The following is a 15,719-nucleotide window of genomic DNA, read 5'->3' on the forward strand; positions in this document are numbered from 1 at the left end:
TCTTGGCTGTAGCACAGAAATGTCTCCAACTTCAAAGATCTTGTTTCCTCTTTGACCCAGCTTATCTATAAAAGTATAGATAAATCCAGCCACTCTGGTCTATCTCCAAATTCTGCAAGTATCCTTGGTTCCCAAATCATGATTCTAATTTAATAAGCACTGACAGCAGTTGGCACAAAGATCCTTCCTATTCTCTACAAAACCTTGCTATTCAGTAAGACTCTTTCCTCTGAGCCTCAGCTAAACTTCCTCAGAATGACAAACAGGAGTGAATAGACTAAATTAGGTTCTCAAGACGATTCCATGCATTCTACCTTCCCTTCCAGATGGGGAGACCCCAATTTTAAAAAAAAAAAAAAAAAAAGAGAGAGAGAGAATAATTCCCAGTACATTTGTGCAGGGAGCCCAGCAGCAAAATAATACCTAACACGTCCCCACATGGTGAGGTGCTCAGAACTGTAAACTAATATTGATTTGTCTATGTGGCTTGCAAGAAGGGTGATGAATATAACAAGGTCAGTCTCACTTAGGTACACAACAGTCCCATATTTTTCCATTAACTTTAAGAAATCTTTCTTTTCTCTGCATCTATTTTGACCCAGTTCACTCTCAAATTTTTGCGGTGTTCTTCAGAAGACTGTCTCACAGAAAATGATTATTTCTCTTGTAGAGCCACCTGAATTTTGTCTGCAGTGATTCTCCTGTGCTTACCTCATCATTCAGACTTGTAGTCTTAAAAACTTTGAGGGATTTGATCCAGGTGACCTTGACTCTCAGCAAGCTTCACCTACTTTTTTTTTAAGCTGCTAGAAGTGATGTAAATATTTTTTCAACATTTGCTTTTGGCACATGGAAACATGCTAGTGCCATCTCCCTTCTCACGTTGACTTCCCTCTCACCCTCCCCGCCCTTGCCCCAGGCTACTCTAACTGTAAAATATATCTGGGGACTAATTATGCCAAAAGCATTGTACACAGTAACATCCGAAACCATAGCCCTTATACAAGTGATGGGAGCTGAAGGGTACTTACCAATCTACTGTTTGTTGCTTGTGACTGTGCAGACACAGGACGCTGCAAGAGACACACAAAGAGAATAAAAATCTTGCGTTCTCCAAAAAACTATGATCCCTGCCTAAATTGCTGAGGACTGGCAAGTACCCTAAACAGAACAATATAAGCAAAGTGTGGTGAGGCACTGGAACAGGTTGGTCAGAAAAGTTGTGGATGCCCCAACTCTGCAACTGCTAAAGACAGCTGGATGGGGTTTGAAACAACCTGGTCTAGTAGAAGGTGTCCCTGTCCATTGCAGTGGGGTTGGAATTTGAAAATCTTTAAGGTACTTTCCAATCCAAACCATTCTATGATTGTGTGATAACTGAAGTCCAGAGATAAAGCTAACCACTTACATCATGTCAGTTCTGATCTTCCTCATATCCTGCAGAAAAGTATCCTGTCCCCATTCCAAACACAGCATTCATTCTAACCACAGATGTGTTCAACTGTGCAAAATGCATCTGGACATATGGTTTTCAAAACCATGCTGAACTCAACTGTGATGACGAAAATTCATATTTTTGTAGAATAAGAGTCACCCTTATAAAAAAATTTAATAGCTATGCATCAAGGAGAAACAGATGCTGTCAAATAAAATTCTTCATTGAATAGAGGGGGGGAAAAAAAGTAAAAATCCCATAGTTTTGCAAGTAATTTCATTTAAATATCTCAACAGTATTCCAGTTCTTGTGGAGAAACAAGATACTATTTAACATTTGAGCACAGGTGTAGAAACATCACAATGTCAAGAAGTACCCTGTATTACTTATCTGGTATCAGGCCTACAAGTAAAACCAGTATAAGGACAGGGACAGGTTCAAAAGAAAACAACCATCATTGGAGCTTAGATTTTTCTTGCCTTCAGTAGTATTCAGGCTGTCTTCCTCATCCCCAACACTCAAGAGGAGCAAATGGTGTAAGAAAGGATTCTCAGGAGACTTATCTATGATTTCTAGCTGTACTACTGACAAGTTCTCTACAGTTCATCTATTCAAAACAGACCAAGGTCCTTTCATTGCCTACAATTAATTGAAAGAGCTCCACCCCAAATCAACAAGAAATTACAAAGGAAGCAGCTAAGGTGTCCATTTCCCTAGAGAAGAAACACTCAAGAAGTCAATCCAAAGAAATTGCACAAGAAACTTGCAGTCCAGTCTGGTGAAACTCAGAAAAAAGAGTAACCATCTCAAGACAGTTATTCAAGAGAACTCAAGAGCACTGGTATCAACAGCTCTTTTCCAAGCAGCAATTTTTAAAATTATTAAAAACAGCCTATGGGAATGATCAAAACTTAAGGCATCATGAAGGAGGTAGGGAAAAAAAAAAGATATTACATATAGCCTTTGCAACAGAGAATTGGAACAGGTATCAAAAATCCAAAAATTCTAGATAAAATGTATTCAGCAAAGAAAAAGCTAAAACATTCTGGGACCATGGAAAGACCAAAACATCTATTTAGCCATGGGATTTCCACTTAGGTACTTGAGGAAAAAATGCTGTAAAACTTTATCACTGGATTACAAACCTGTTCCTGTTAAGCATAGGTTAGGAGAATCACCCTAATCCCATCTCATAACCAACGCACTGATACAAACCTTTGCACTTTTCAACTGGCCAGCCTTACATCTCCTCGTGGATATTGGTTAAGCAAAACAAAGTTGAAAGCATCCTTAAAAGTAAATGCTTTACAACAACATAATTTTCTGAGACTGTCTTGTATAATTTTGTCAAATCATCAGGATGTGATCACATTACTCTAAGAAAGAAGGGTGCTTTACTTTGAATGGTTCCTAATTTATCTCATGTACCATTTGTCTGCTACAGAGAGCACCTATGCAGTCAAAGGGATCTTTATTTAAAGAACTATTATATTTGTCTTAGAAGTTTCAGACTCAGACATGCATCCTAAAGATATTCAAATCCCATCTTACAGCTATACACTTCTCTCACAGTGACTAAAGACTCTGACTTTTACAAGAGACGAAATATTGCAATTTCTGTGAGTTTTCCCCATACCAAAATGGACAATGTCTTGGTACACTATCACTGAACAAAAATGACTTGTCATTTCCTAACTGTACATGAGCTACACAGCCATGTTGTATGTCCACCAAAGCAACATCAGCTGCAGAGATGACAGAGAACACCCTCCGCCTATTTGCCTGAGGAGAAATGAGTTGAAAGTCTAAGGTAACAGATCTCCCTGCCTTTTGTGAATGCTCCATTTCCACAGATATTTATGGAATCCATTTCAAAGACTAAAAGAGATAGAGAACAACTGCCCTTCAACATTACAGTGCTGAGAAAGCACTACCTCAACAGAAAAGGCAAGGGGCAGTCAGAAAGCCACATGAGGCCTCTGTCCAACGATCCATGGGGAAGAAAGTGAGATTTCAAAACAGAATGAGAAAGAAACCTTAAACTTCAAATCGAAGAAGTTGTTGACTTGGAAAGAAGTCTTGGACACATTCATAAAGCTCTAGGGTTCTGGAAGCTTGTTGTCCACAACAAAATCAAAGTGGCTGAAAAGCCCAGAACTCAGGTGTATCCCCTGACTCTGAGAACCATAGAATGGTTCGGGTTGGAAAGACCATAAAGGTCATCTAGATCCAACTCCCCTTCCATGAGCAGGGAAGCTTCCACTAGACCAGGATGCTCAAAGCCCCATCCAGCCTAGTCTTGAACACCTCCAGAGATACAGAGTTCACAAACTCTTTGGGCAATATGTTTCAGTGCCCATGACCCCACAGTTAAAAATTTCATCTTCTGTAGTTATGCTAGAAATCCAGATGATCTCACTCACTGCCTCTCACCTGTGAGTCAAATTCAGTGAGAATTACTCCCTCCTATGCACCTCAGCCAGGGCTTGTAAGTCACTTACCTGCAGCTTCTGATACGGATTTCTTCTGACAAATTCAGATGAATGATAAATGGACCGGCTTGACCGCTGGGATGGATCCTGGCATACAAAGCCTATGGGCACCAAGAGCCACATGAGAACTTTAAGACAGACAAACCTTGAAATATAAATCTAGCATTCCTGTTCACAATCTTAGTCTATACATCACCTTCTTGTCCCTGCCCAAAGACCAATAAGGATGCTTTTCTTTTTTATACCTTACTTTGTTTAATCCTAGACTGTAATTGCATCACATTCTTTTAATAAAAACTTGCTTCAAGACCAAGTAGTTAAATCAATAAATGGGTTACTGAACAGCAGCACAGAGACAGACTTGGTTTTTTAAACAGCTGAGCAGGGTACCTGATGACAATTCTACTTCTTTCACTATTGGGGCAAATTGCATCAAGCAACTAAATCGAGATGCAAGGGATACTGTGCTCTAGACAGTATTTCAATTCTAGCAACCCAACCAAAACCCACACATTCAACCTAAAAATGCATGAATACTAACTCTGAAACCTAAAGAGAGTGCAGTGTCTTGAAATACCAAATTAGGGACTCTTAAAACCACCTAAGCATCACAAAGAGATGATTATTCTCAAGTGGAAATGTCCATGTATCACTTCTCAGTGCTAAATACAGCTGCTCTCTTCAACTAGAGTTTACCTCTATTATACTCATCTAGTAACATGCAGCTTATAAACCTGCCTTTTATTGGTTTTAAATAACGGAAAGATTGAAGGATATTTTTTGTTTCACTCACCTACAAGAGTGAACATATCTGAGAGCATGCTAGCTTTGATCTTCAGGTCCAAGGGGGAATCACTGTCCCCACATGCAACAGAGGATAATAGGAATTATTTTTCTGGCATTAAATGAGAGGAATGCATCAGTATATCTCCCAATATAGTTTCTTTGCCTTCTTAAAACAGACAAAAATAAGAAGAAAACTAGGTGATTTTCACATACACAGGTAAAGATCAGAGAGCAATGGAAATAATCTGTTCATCCTTTTTCCACACCTTTTAGTGTCCTAATGCAGACACATAAAGCTTTGTTTAAACTTTCCTTCGGGCTAGAAGCATTTTCTTTGAATGTACATGTTACATTTCATGAAGTAGATAAAAGTTGCTGTTGTACATTCTTAAAAACCACACTTAACTACACGTCTTCCACATAAAATCATAGCTGAGAGATCTACAAAAATAAATCCTCAATTTCCATTAGAGCATGAGTGTCAGAATAAAGGCCAAGTCAACACTCATTCTAGAGTACTAGACTGAGCCCAAGAACTCCTCTACATATTCATGTAAAGTGTAACCGTTTGAACTCTGCTTGGACTCCAAATTCTTAAAGCTTCTATCAGCCAAGAAGATTGAAATCCCACACAATAGTCTGACAGAGCTCCAAAATTTATCTATGATGACAGGTTATGAAGCATTAACAATGATGACGGAGGAGAAATAATTAAAAAGTAAATGGAATCCAAACTGGGCTCTTTCAAAACCTATTGCTGCAATGTTTGTTTATTCAAAGGAAAAAAGCAGAGGAATACCATGTCTGTCAATCAGTTGTGGAACAAAATCTGCAGGCATCATGAAATCATGCCCTCCTAGGACCACGAGTTTCAAGGACAACCATCTCTAGCAACAGTCCCTGCCTCTTATTAAACTGGGAATGACTTACCAGGCCAATGATGGGGACAGGTTCACTTCCAACAGCCAGGGTTTCAGAGTGTCGTCAATAAGGACATCAAAACCATATAGCTCTGAAAACACAGCAAACACTAAGTTCACCTTACTGCATCTTCAAGCATTCAGGTAAAGTCCAACATTTTTCTCTACCAGGTCATTTCTATCTAAATTATATATGTTAAATCCAGTAAACTCTCCAGGGACGAACAAATAATAACATTTCTCAATGTTATTATGTGGCAATTTTCACTTCCTTAGAATCAAATAAATATATTCTACCTGTGGGGGAAAAACAGGAACAAAAATATTAGGAAAGTATTATATAGAAAAATAAAAATACCTCTACTACTCACAAGCTGTTGTTCACACAGAACTCTACTACTTGTTTTCACAGAGAATTTACACAAGCATAGCAAGTTCAACCTACTTCTTCCCCTGGATCCTGGCAATAACAAAACTTCATTCTCCTTCCCCCTTTTTAATCCCTTTATTCATTGTCCCAGTCAGTTAGAGAAACTCTTGCTTCTTTCAAGCATCAGCCTCTTTTCAAATATTCTTGTATGTTTTCTGCAATATCCCCATGGGGTTACACAGCAGACTTCTCCTCGGCAACTCCATCTGCATGGACAACCTCTCCATAATATTTTAGCTTATTGACAGCTTGCCACTTTGCAGCAAACCACAACAAAAATATTTTTTCCTTAGTTTCTAAAATATTCATAACATATTACATCTGCTAGATGTGTTCTGCTCTACACAGGTCAGATTGAAGCCAGCTTCCCATTCCAAATCCGATTTTACTATTTCACTCTCTATACACATTTTGTCTAGTTTGGAAAGTGTTGCAAGAAGGATGCTACACAAAGATGAGTGTAAATCAGAAGTTGGCATTAATGCAATTCCTTCTTCCAGCATTAAGAAATAAACTTAATAATCATCAGGGTAACTTGAGCAATTTTTTCTAAAGAAACACCACAAAACAGCGTATTGGCAGAGAAGGACTTTCATGGAATTAACCAGTTCCCTAATGCCTGAAATAAAAGCAGGAGAACTTCTTTGCCATGTTTCTTTCCTTGAATTCTGGCCTTGGCCTTTTATTGCCTGCCTGACATTGATGCTGGCTCTGGAGAGCTGGACTGCTTGACATGATCTTTCTATATAGACAGCTGTTCAAAAGCCCATGTAGCTTATAATAGGAAGTCAATGAACTAGGGCAGGGGGGAGGCTTGGAAGGGAGGTTTCACAGAAGAGTGAGCATTGCCTGCTCACTCTTCTAGAGTCTGTAGCCAGATTTGAATGGGAAACAAAACAGCAGAGTTAAAGAGTTGGTTTACTCCAAAGAAATTAGACTGAATCTACATTTTGCCCTATTGCTCCCCAGACAGGAATGGCTTCAGTAGAGGGAAAAGGAGAAGGTGAGGATTGTAAGTATAAACCTTAGCAAAGCATTTTGAGAAACTTCTCATGACTTTAATACATTATTTCAAAATACAATCTCAGGTTTGGTGAAGCACAGAAAATTTAGCAGCTCATGCCCAAGGCAGAGAAGCAATGAGTGGGCCTGCAGCAGCTGCTGATCTGCAACCTCCCAGCCCGGAAGCAGCGCTTTTTGTTTTGACTAGCTCCTGCTTCTTTTGCTGCTGGCCATTCCCTTCCTTCACCCCTCGGAGGCCCTTTCCTGGTATTTTGGCTTCTCTGACTTTGTCCTCCTTTCCCACAATTTCCCACAATTCTCTTGCAAATTGCTTGCTCTTTAAAGCTCCATCTTTCCCACCCAGTTACTCATTCTGTCCACTTTTTCAAATACATATGGGAAACCTTTCAACCTCAGCTAGCTCTAACCATGCTGCTGGAGCTTCACATTCTTTTCCCTTGTGTCTGCCTTATTTATTAGGACAGTAAGTTCTTCAGGGTATCCCTGTTGACTCAATTCCATTGTTAAACACGGATTCTAAAGCCACTTGCAATGACTTAGGGTCTCCTAGGAAGTTTCCACTGTTGCTCCATAATGCCCCAAGCTTCATATATTCTGAGTCATATCTACAAGCCCTAGAGAGACGTCTTTGCTACCTAAGGGCATCAAGAGCTATGCAATACCCATGTTCTGGCAACCAAATCAAGCCTTACAGATTCCACACAGGGCTTAGCACAAAGATCTACTCAACAGTCAGAAGTTTACCCAGGAACACCTCACTGGCCCTCTTCCACATTTGGAAAATGTACTTCCTAGATGAAACAGGTAGCCATAGTATCCTTTCCACTGTGAAGCTTCACTACCGCTTGATAAAATAAATACATAGGTCGAACAAAGACGTGGAGAAACATGAGCATAGGATAATAAAAGTACATCCTCTGCAATTACAACTTTGTAAGTTCAGCAAGGCTGACATTTCACTCTGCAGAGAGAGTAAAGAGAACAACTGAAAGAGCAAAACATGCCTCACACTGTGGCAATGGAAGGTTCAGGGCAAGCCATCTAGTGCCACTGTTGTTACTAAAGGAAGAACAGAAGAAACTAAGATACCAAGTTTCCATAGTGCCTTCTCTTGCTACTAGTCCACAAAAATATGTTTCACCCCTGCAGTTTGCTAAAGACTGGAATTATATCAGAAGGTACCAACAGTTTCCAAGACTCTACAAGAACAGCCTGCCTCTTCCTCCTCTAATCCCCATAGAGAAGTCACTGAGCTTCCCATCCTCAGTGTGCAGTCTAACACCAACAGTTCAGCCAAAGACTTTTTTGCCCATGACATTATCTAAGACTACGACGAAGTCTAAAGAGATAGTCTCAGGCTTTTTGGTTCTTTTACATAAGGAATTATTAGCTAATCACAAAGAACAAAATAGAGGTCTGGGATCACTTTGTTAATAACCTTGCATGAACAAGGCAACAAAATCATGTAGTACTTGTAGTGCTTCTTGATGCACTTCAGAGGAACAAAACTGAGCATTCCAAGTCCTTTGAAAACTGATTATTATTAAAATGCAGTAAAAAGCTCACATTACATAGCCAAAATGGAACTCACTACACTCTGTACACAAACTGTCACCAGCACTGTGTTTCGACATTAGAAAAAGAACCATCTTCACCTACCACTCTCACTTTCTAGGCAAGCACTGGTAGCAGGAATCAGCCTGTCTCACCAGTCTTTTCTTAGAAAATGAAGAAGCCATGAATAAATTTTCCTCATTTAAATCTAGGAAAAAAGTACATTACATACAAAAACCACTTACTTGTGAAAGAACTGAAGGATCACAGCAGTACTAAACTATTAGAGAAATAAAGTGGGCAGCCTCATCTGGACAAGTAAGTACTCACGATTTAATTTTTAGGAAGAAAGTGGCAATTGTACAGGAATTCTATTCCCTATAACAGCATTACAAACTCTAGAGTAGAATACAACTTAGTTATATATTTTTAGAAGTTTTCCAAACAATACCCATTTCTGCATCTGAATTTCAGCTAAAGGTTTCTGAAGTCTGAGATACTTTTCACATGATCAGCCCTTCTCAGGACACACACTCAGTTTCACTGTTCACAGCTCAGAATGAAAAAGAAAATTAAAAAACCCAACAGCTCTTGTGAGACTCTCTATACTGCCTTGAAATCTTCATTCCCAGTTTTCTCCTTCATGTTAACAGCTATGAATGAACTAAACCATTATGAACACTTCCAGCTAGAAAAACTGAATATTTACAACAAGGTTAAAAGTCATACAACCAAAAAGTATCTGAACAAGACACACAGATGACAAATGAACCATGCAGCATGATGGAAGTCCAAATCCTTGAGACAAAGACCACCACTTAATTGTGGGGGAAGGTGGCAGAAAGTACTGAGCTCTGGAAATGCCTAAGTCTCCCTAGGGAAGCAGTATGGCTCCTACTTAAGCTCTCTTTCCTGGGAAGCTCTTAATTCATGTTTACACTGAAATAAACGGAACAAAACAGTTTATTTGTGGGGGAGCATCTGAGAGGGTGGTTAGTGCTGCCCTGGGGAGGCAGCAGGAAGTGGGATAACCTCAGAGGAGGCCCAGCAGAAAGTACATGAGGAACATTAGTTTCCATATATACAGCTCTAGAGACACAGCTGAGGAAGGAAAAGGGAGAAGCCAAAAAAAAAAAAAAAAAAAAAGGCAGCTAAAGTGGTTTTGATGTGTCTTTTTTTCAACTTGCCAATAAAGTGCCATTTCACTGAAACTTATATCTAACTCATAAATCCTCATGTACGACCAGGTCTTTCAACTTTGAACAAAGGCATGAGAGTCAGTCAGGAGAAACTAGGGTGGGAGAGGTAGCTAGTTTTGGGAGGTAACTAAACAACCCACCAGTTACGGCTCCTTGATTCTTGCCTGTCTTATCATACCCAAATATCCAAAGAGGCATTTATGCCGTAGTGTTGAAAGCTGCAGAACTGTCAGTATCTAAGTGCAACTCAAGGACCACATATATATGGATTTGATCTGTTACAGTTAGTTTAAATATAAGTTCCAATATCTAAATACAGGATAGCCTAAGCCAAGCTTGGCCTTCGGTTTAAGCACTGCCTAAGACTTCATCTTCATGCATGCATCCACATGAGTGAAGGACGGCTAGGAGCAGGAGGAGGCCTCTTTAGGGAAGATTGGGAAGCAGCCACTGGAAAGTGGGAGAAGGCACACTGTGGTACCAGCCGCTGCTTTCTGGAGCCCGTCCCAGCATGTGCTGGCAGTGAGCTCCCCCCTGCCTTTGCCAGCACATAGCTGCGCCTGCAGCTCCTGCCAGCAGCGGGCTTGGCCGCCCCCGCGCGGCGCTCCCGCACAGGCACCAGCACAGCCCCACCACCGGCCCTCCCGGCACTGCTGCACACGCCTCCTCCCCATCCTCACACACACGTCGAAAAATGCAAAACTACATTGCTACATGGCTCGAGAGAAAAAAGCAAACGCTCTAAAAACGTGTTTAATCATCCACAGCTATTCTTTGCAAGGGCACTAGTAAATCACCGACTTCCCAGCACCTCCAAGTTCCCCTTCAAGTCCCTTCTCATCATTCTATTTTAATTTTCTTGCATGAGACTCTGATCAGTGGTACTGACACAGGGTGAAGTGTGCCTTCGATGTCCCCTACCCTCACTGAGGCTTATGCAGAGGAAAAAACAAAACAAAACAACACAACCAAAATAGTATCCAGCTTCCTTGCACAAGGGATTGCACATTTCTCTCAAGTGTGACAAAGCTGGAGGTTCTAAACAGTACTCAACGGGCAATCAACAAAGATGTCCCCAGTGTCTTACCAAAGCAGCTGCCACGATGTGAAAGAAAACTTTTACATGCTGAGGCAATGGACAGCTCAGCAGAAACTAGAGCCTTGATAATCAGGTCCTCCACGCTGGCCATCAGTGCTGCAAGGAGGGGAGGGGGGGAGGAGGTAAAAGGAAAAAAGTAGATTGTGAAGTAACACATAATATCCAGAAAGGCATGAGAATATGCATATGAAGATACACCTTTGTGAATCAAAGCACATGAGACCCTACAGATGACAAAGTAATGATGCTTGTAAATCCATGCAAGCCTAAGTATATAGAGACATGCTTAAGTATCCTCGTGCAAAAGTACTCACAAATGAGAACGTGACAATGGTAAATATGAGTATATGTACAGTGCAGGTAAGCAGGAACATATGGCAAACACATCAGCACAAGTCAGCTGGAGTCTGACCACTGCCCACTCAGAGCATTAGGAAGGATTAAAAAAAGTTAAACAAGAGTGGGTTAGTGAGGTAAGCCCTCAAACTACAGAGAATAAGCCATAGCACTGAGATATAAAAATTCTCCTTGTGAACTTTTATGAGGTAACTGTTCTGTGACACTGCACCTTCCTCTAAAGCAGCTGTTCCCACACCAAAATTCAGAAGTCTTTTCAAAATTTTGTGACTGGTGACAGCCCCCAGTCCTGCTGACCTATAGATAACCCACAGTAAGAAAGCACTCTCCAGCTCCTGCACGAGCCTGAGAAAAGAGCTCAGGAACAGGAGTCTAAGCAAACAGAGGAAGCAAAAGACAAGAAAAGATGCACATTAGACATAGACCTGGATTCTACACTGGACTTGGGATGAGTCATGCGATAGAAAGAACGCCACACTGATTTTGTTTTCAAGGACAAGCAATAGAGAAGTTAGAGGAGGAAGAAATGAACAAATACCAGAATTATAGTCTCAGAAGTTAGTAAGGATGAAAGGACAGCCTTCCCCACCCCTCAAAGGGAGCACAAGCAAACCCACACAGACATCCGGCAATCCCTGCTTCAAAGAGTATCTTCTAGAAACCACTTGAGTAGAGAGTTTACTTTAGGTCTACAATTACTATTTCTCATGCTAGATGATGACATGCAGGGACCTGAACAATTACAGAAAGAGCATGCAAGCAATTTCAGATGTGAACTTCTGTGTCAGAAAACAACTAAGTGAAACCAACATAGCATGGAAACATCCCAGCACACATAAACAACCCAGAGCACAAAAACCCCGCCAGCCCAGATGAGGCCAGCACTTTTCAGCCAGCATTCTGCCTCCCTATGACCAGAACCAGATGCATTAGAGAAAGGTGCAAGAAGTCTTGTAATGGATAGTAAAAAAAACTGGTTGCATTGCTCAATAGTTTACTTAATTATTAAGAGTGTATATTTTATACTTGAGGTTGGGGTGAGGCATGGAGATGTATCAATATCAGTAACTATGCATTCATAGCTTGCTGAGCACATATGGTGCAAGGGATTGAACAGCCATGCACACACATGATGGAAAAAAGTCTACTTCTGTCTGACAGCCAGATTCAAAACCCTTTCTCAAACACTCAAGTGTTCATTGGCAACATTTGCAATAGGGGCCATAGCAACTATCAGTAATTTTACTGATGCCTCAGTATCACAGGTAAATTATCCCTTAAAGGATATATCTGGATTCTACTCTGCAGATGCAGTTACTCCCAGCAGACCTGGCAAAGGTGTGGAAGAGGGAGCTATTTTATATGAAACACAGACTAAATGAAAACACTCAGCAAAAACCTGAGCCATGGAAAGATGACACCACATCCAAGAGTCATTCAAACTGGCACAGTTGTCCAGAGGTTGGTCACTCATCAGACTGAACAGGCCATGGGAGCAGTAGAGGGAGGGAAGCTTTTAGAAGGAATGGAATGACCTTAAGAAACGGGAAATGTAGGTAAAATATTAAGAAACACACCCTGAGAAAGTCTCAGAATACTAGTTGCAAAAAGGAAGAGGTTAGGTCTTATCTCTGGGGATAGATCTGGGCCTTATATCTCTGGAACAAATGCACAGCTCTAGTGAGTAAGAAACAATGCTTCCCTCCACCCTGCTCTAGTGCTAAATGGGACTCACTGGGGCTCTTCCTTGACTTCTTAGAATTCACATTAGTGAGATGATCAAGATCCACAAAAGAAATAAAAAACAAGATTTTTACTGACCTGCAGTGTCTCTCCCCTCCTGTTTTAAGTACCTCAGCATTGCACTCATGCTCCACTTGTTTCCATAATCCTCTATTTCAGGATCATCAGAGCTAAAAACAAATGAAGGAGATTGACCATCACTGGCCTACCTCTATGGATCAGCATTAGACCAACTCAGATAAACTGACCCAGCCTCTAAAGAACGAGTTCCATTTTCCAGCCAAGTACCTGACATAATCTCCACTCTTCTTGTTGACACTGTAGTTGGTCAGATGCATGAACTGGTTTTTAATGTTCTTGGACGTGTGGTCATACCTCACTGTTGCAAACCTGTAAAGAGGAATAAAAATTCACAGTATTTCTTGAGCAAGTGGCATTCTTGCTAGAGACAGCAAGCATGTCACTACAAATCACAGACTATCACACAACGGCAACACCTAAGGAGAAAATGCACGTAATGAGAGTTCATCAAATGCAAAATATAGTTTATCCTCAGAGGACATATCAAGTAAAAAATAATGTAATAGAATGCGAATATAGTGTAACAGAATAGTTACAGCTGGAAAGGACCTACAACAGTAACCTAGCCCAACTGCAATAATTTTCTTACACCACATGTAAACCTGATTCAATACATATTTTAGGCCTCAGACTTTGGAGAAAAATAAATTTTTAAAAATTGACAGCAGAATCCAGAGCATCTGGTAGGTAGAATGACCACTATGAGCCACTGATAATCACTATAGCTCATAACAGCAAGCATGTTCCAGTTCAAAAAACCTCCAAACAAAACAAAAAATCAACAAGAAAAAAAACACCTTCACTCTGACAATCCTCCTGTACCACAAGAGCTTAAGATGCCAATCAAAAGAGATAAGGGGAGTAAGAAAAGATAAGGGTAGAGTCAAACATGCTATCCAAAGAAGCCCCAGCAAGAAGAAAAGTATATACCAAGGAGAGCAGGGTTAGCTGTATAAAAAGGGGAGTATATATGGAGGAAGCCTCAATGCAAGAAAAAGGAGAGAAAGTTGGATCTCTGGTTATGCAATGAAATAATGTTCAGAAAAGAATGCACCTCCAACTTTTTTCATTAATACTCATCTCTCTTCATCCTTCCTCAATTTTTTCCATAGTTCAGAAGAAGTTGAAGTATACAAAACCAGCTAACAAGTTACACACAAAAAAAAAAAACAACCAACCCCACAACAACAACAACAACTAAAAACACCAGTAAAAAAAAAAACCAAAACACATCCCTCCTTTAGAAAGAACTGCCAAAAGAACAAAGACCTTATTTCTCAGTTAAAACGATGCCACTACTGCCCTCACTTGGTAGCCATTTTGAGAAATACCTGTTGCCATAAGAACTATACCAGCATATTCATGAAAATGCTTAAACTTACCCTTAAATACCCATGTGGAAGCCGGGGGGAAAACAACCCACCCCCCCCCATGATATAACTAATTTTAAATGGCAAGGTTAAAAGAGTGAAAAATATTTTGCACTTTATTTTTCTCAGCTTTAACTACGTATGAAGTCAGAGCAGCTGGCAACAAAAGCGTTTGGAAGCTTGGATCCCCTTTCCACATATTTCCACAGCTTAAAGTATTTGAATTTCTTTTCAGTTTAACTGTAAGTTTCCTGGATTTAGCACTTCTGATGTGAAAACAGTGACAAAAGCCCTGTCATATATTTTGTTCTTATTTATGATTTCATCATCTCTGTCTTAACAATTATTTACTGGCAGCATACTAAAAGTATTTGTTGAAATATACTTTCAGCCAGATCCTGGAAGATATTGAGCACGATCAGAGAGCCATTTCAAGTCTCCCTTGGTACTTCCAAACAGGGGAAAATTAGGTTCACCATGCTTTTCAGCTTATGCTTTTAATTTTTCACCTTCAAATATGAGAATAGGAACCCCTGGCAGACACAGACAATACTCTCAACAACAGTATTTCTGTACCTTCAAATGCTTACATTAGCTTTCTTCTACAGAGACTATCCTAAATTATTAGGTGGTCTGAGCTCCAGGCTCAGAATTTTACATTTCCATGGGGACTGTCTATTCAGAATATATTTCACTGTGTTCCAGAGCTCCCCGTACCAAAGGTTTCCTTTTTACTAGGATGCTATCATCTTGAAGGACATCATGGGCAACTTCAGCAATGCACCAAAAACCTCCAAAACATTAAATTACTCATCTACTCTCAAAAAAGCCCAAGCTTTAAGCAACATAATCTAATGCTTATTAATACATTCACCCAGAGCTGGTTTGACCAGCCTCATGGTAAGTGCAAGCCTGCAAATGGAAAATCCAAGCTATTTCTAGAGCTTCTATCAATAGCCTCTGGATGTCAGAATAGTAACAGACCAGAAGTACAACGCTAGCAAATGCCCCACACTCCTTACACTTTTGTGTTCTGCACTTGCTTGAGATAGAGGAGTGTTACTACCTCTGAAATACCAGTCATAATTACCTTCAGTACTCTGCAGTTCTACAGCTTTACAGAGTATACTTTACTGTATCATTCTTCCACTGTAGTAACTGTGCTGCTCATCCACCACACTTGTTCTCTCCAGGAAGGACAAGAGACTTGCAGGCTACAGAATATCTTGC

At 40.3% G+C, this 15,719-nt stretch overlaps 1 protein-coding gene across 4 annotated transcripts in view; it reads right to left on the reverse strand.

Moving 5' to 3' along the window:
- Positions 1–15,719, reverse strand: part of TTLL5 (tubulin tyrosine ligase like 5) — a 120,423-nt gene that overhangs the window by 85,353 nt on the left and 19,351 nt on the right. For all 4 annotated transcript variants that reach the window (XR_014590434.1, XR_014590435.1, XM_083864166.1 and 1 more), the window contains exons 10-16: positions 13,327–13,428; positions 13,117–13,208; positions 10,927–11,034; positions 5,644–5,725; positions 4,721–4,782; positions 3,937–4,028; positions 1,032–1,073 (exon numbers count right to left, since the gene is read on the reverse strand). Coding sequence is in view for 2 of the 4 variants with exons in the window: in XM_083864166.1 (XP_083720292.1) it covers positions 1,032–1,073; positions 3,937–4,028; positions 4,721–4,782; positions 5,644–5,725; positions 10,927–11,034; positions 13,117–13,208; positions 13,327–13,428 (580 nt within the window). In the remaining 2 variants the exon portion in view is untranslated. The remainder of the gene's footprint in view (positions 1–1,031; positions 1,074–3,936; positions 4,029–4,720; positions 4,783–5,643; positions 5,726–10,926; positions 11,035–13,116; positions 13,209–13,326; positions 13,429–15,719) is intronic.

Source organism: Zosterops lateralis, assembly GCF_965231275.1.
Source record: "Zosterops lateralis genome assembly, chromosome: 6".
Taxonomy (NCBI): domain Eukaryota; kingdom Metazoa; phylum Chordata; class Aves; order Passeriformes; family Zosteropidae; genus Zosterops; species Zosterops lateralis.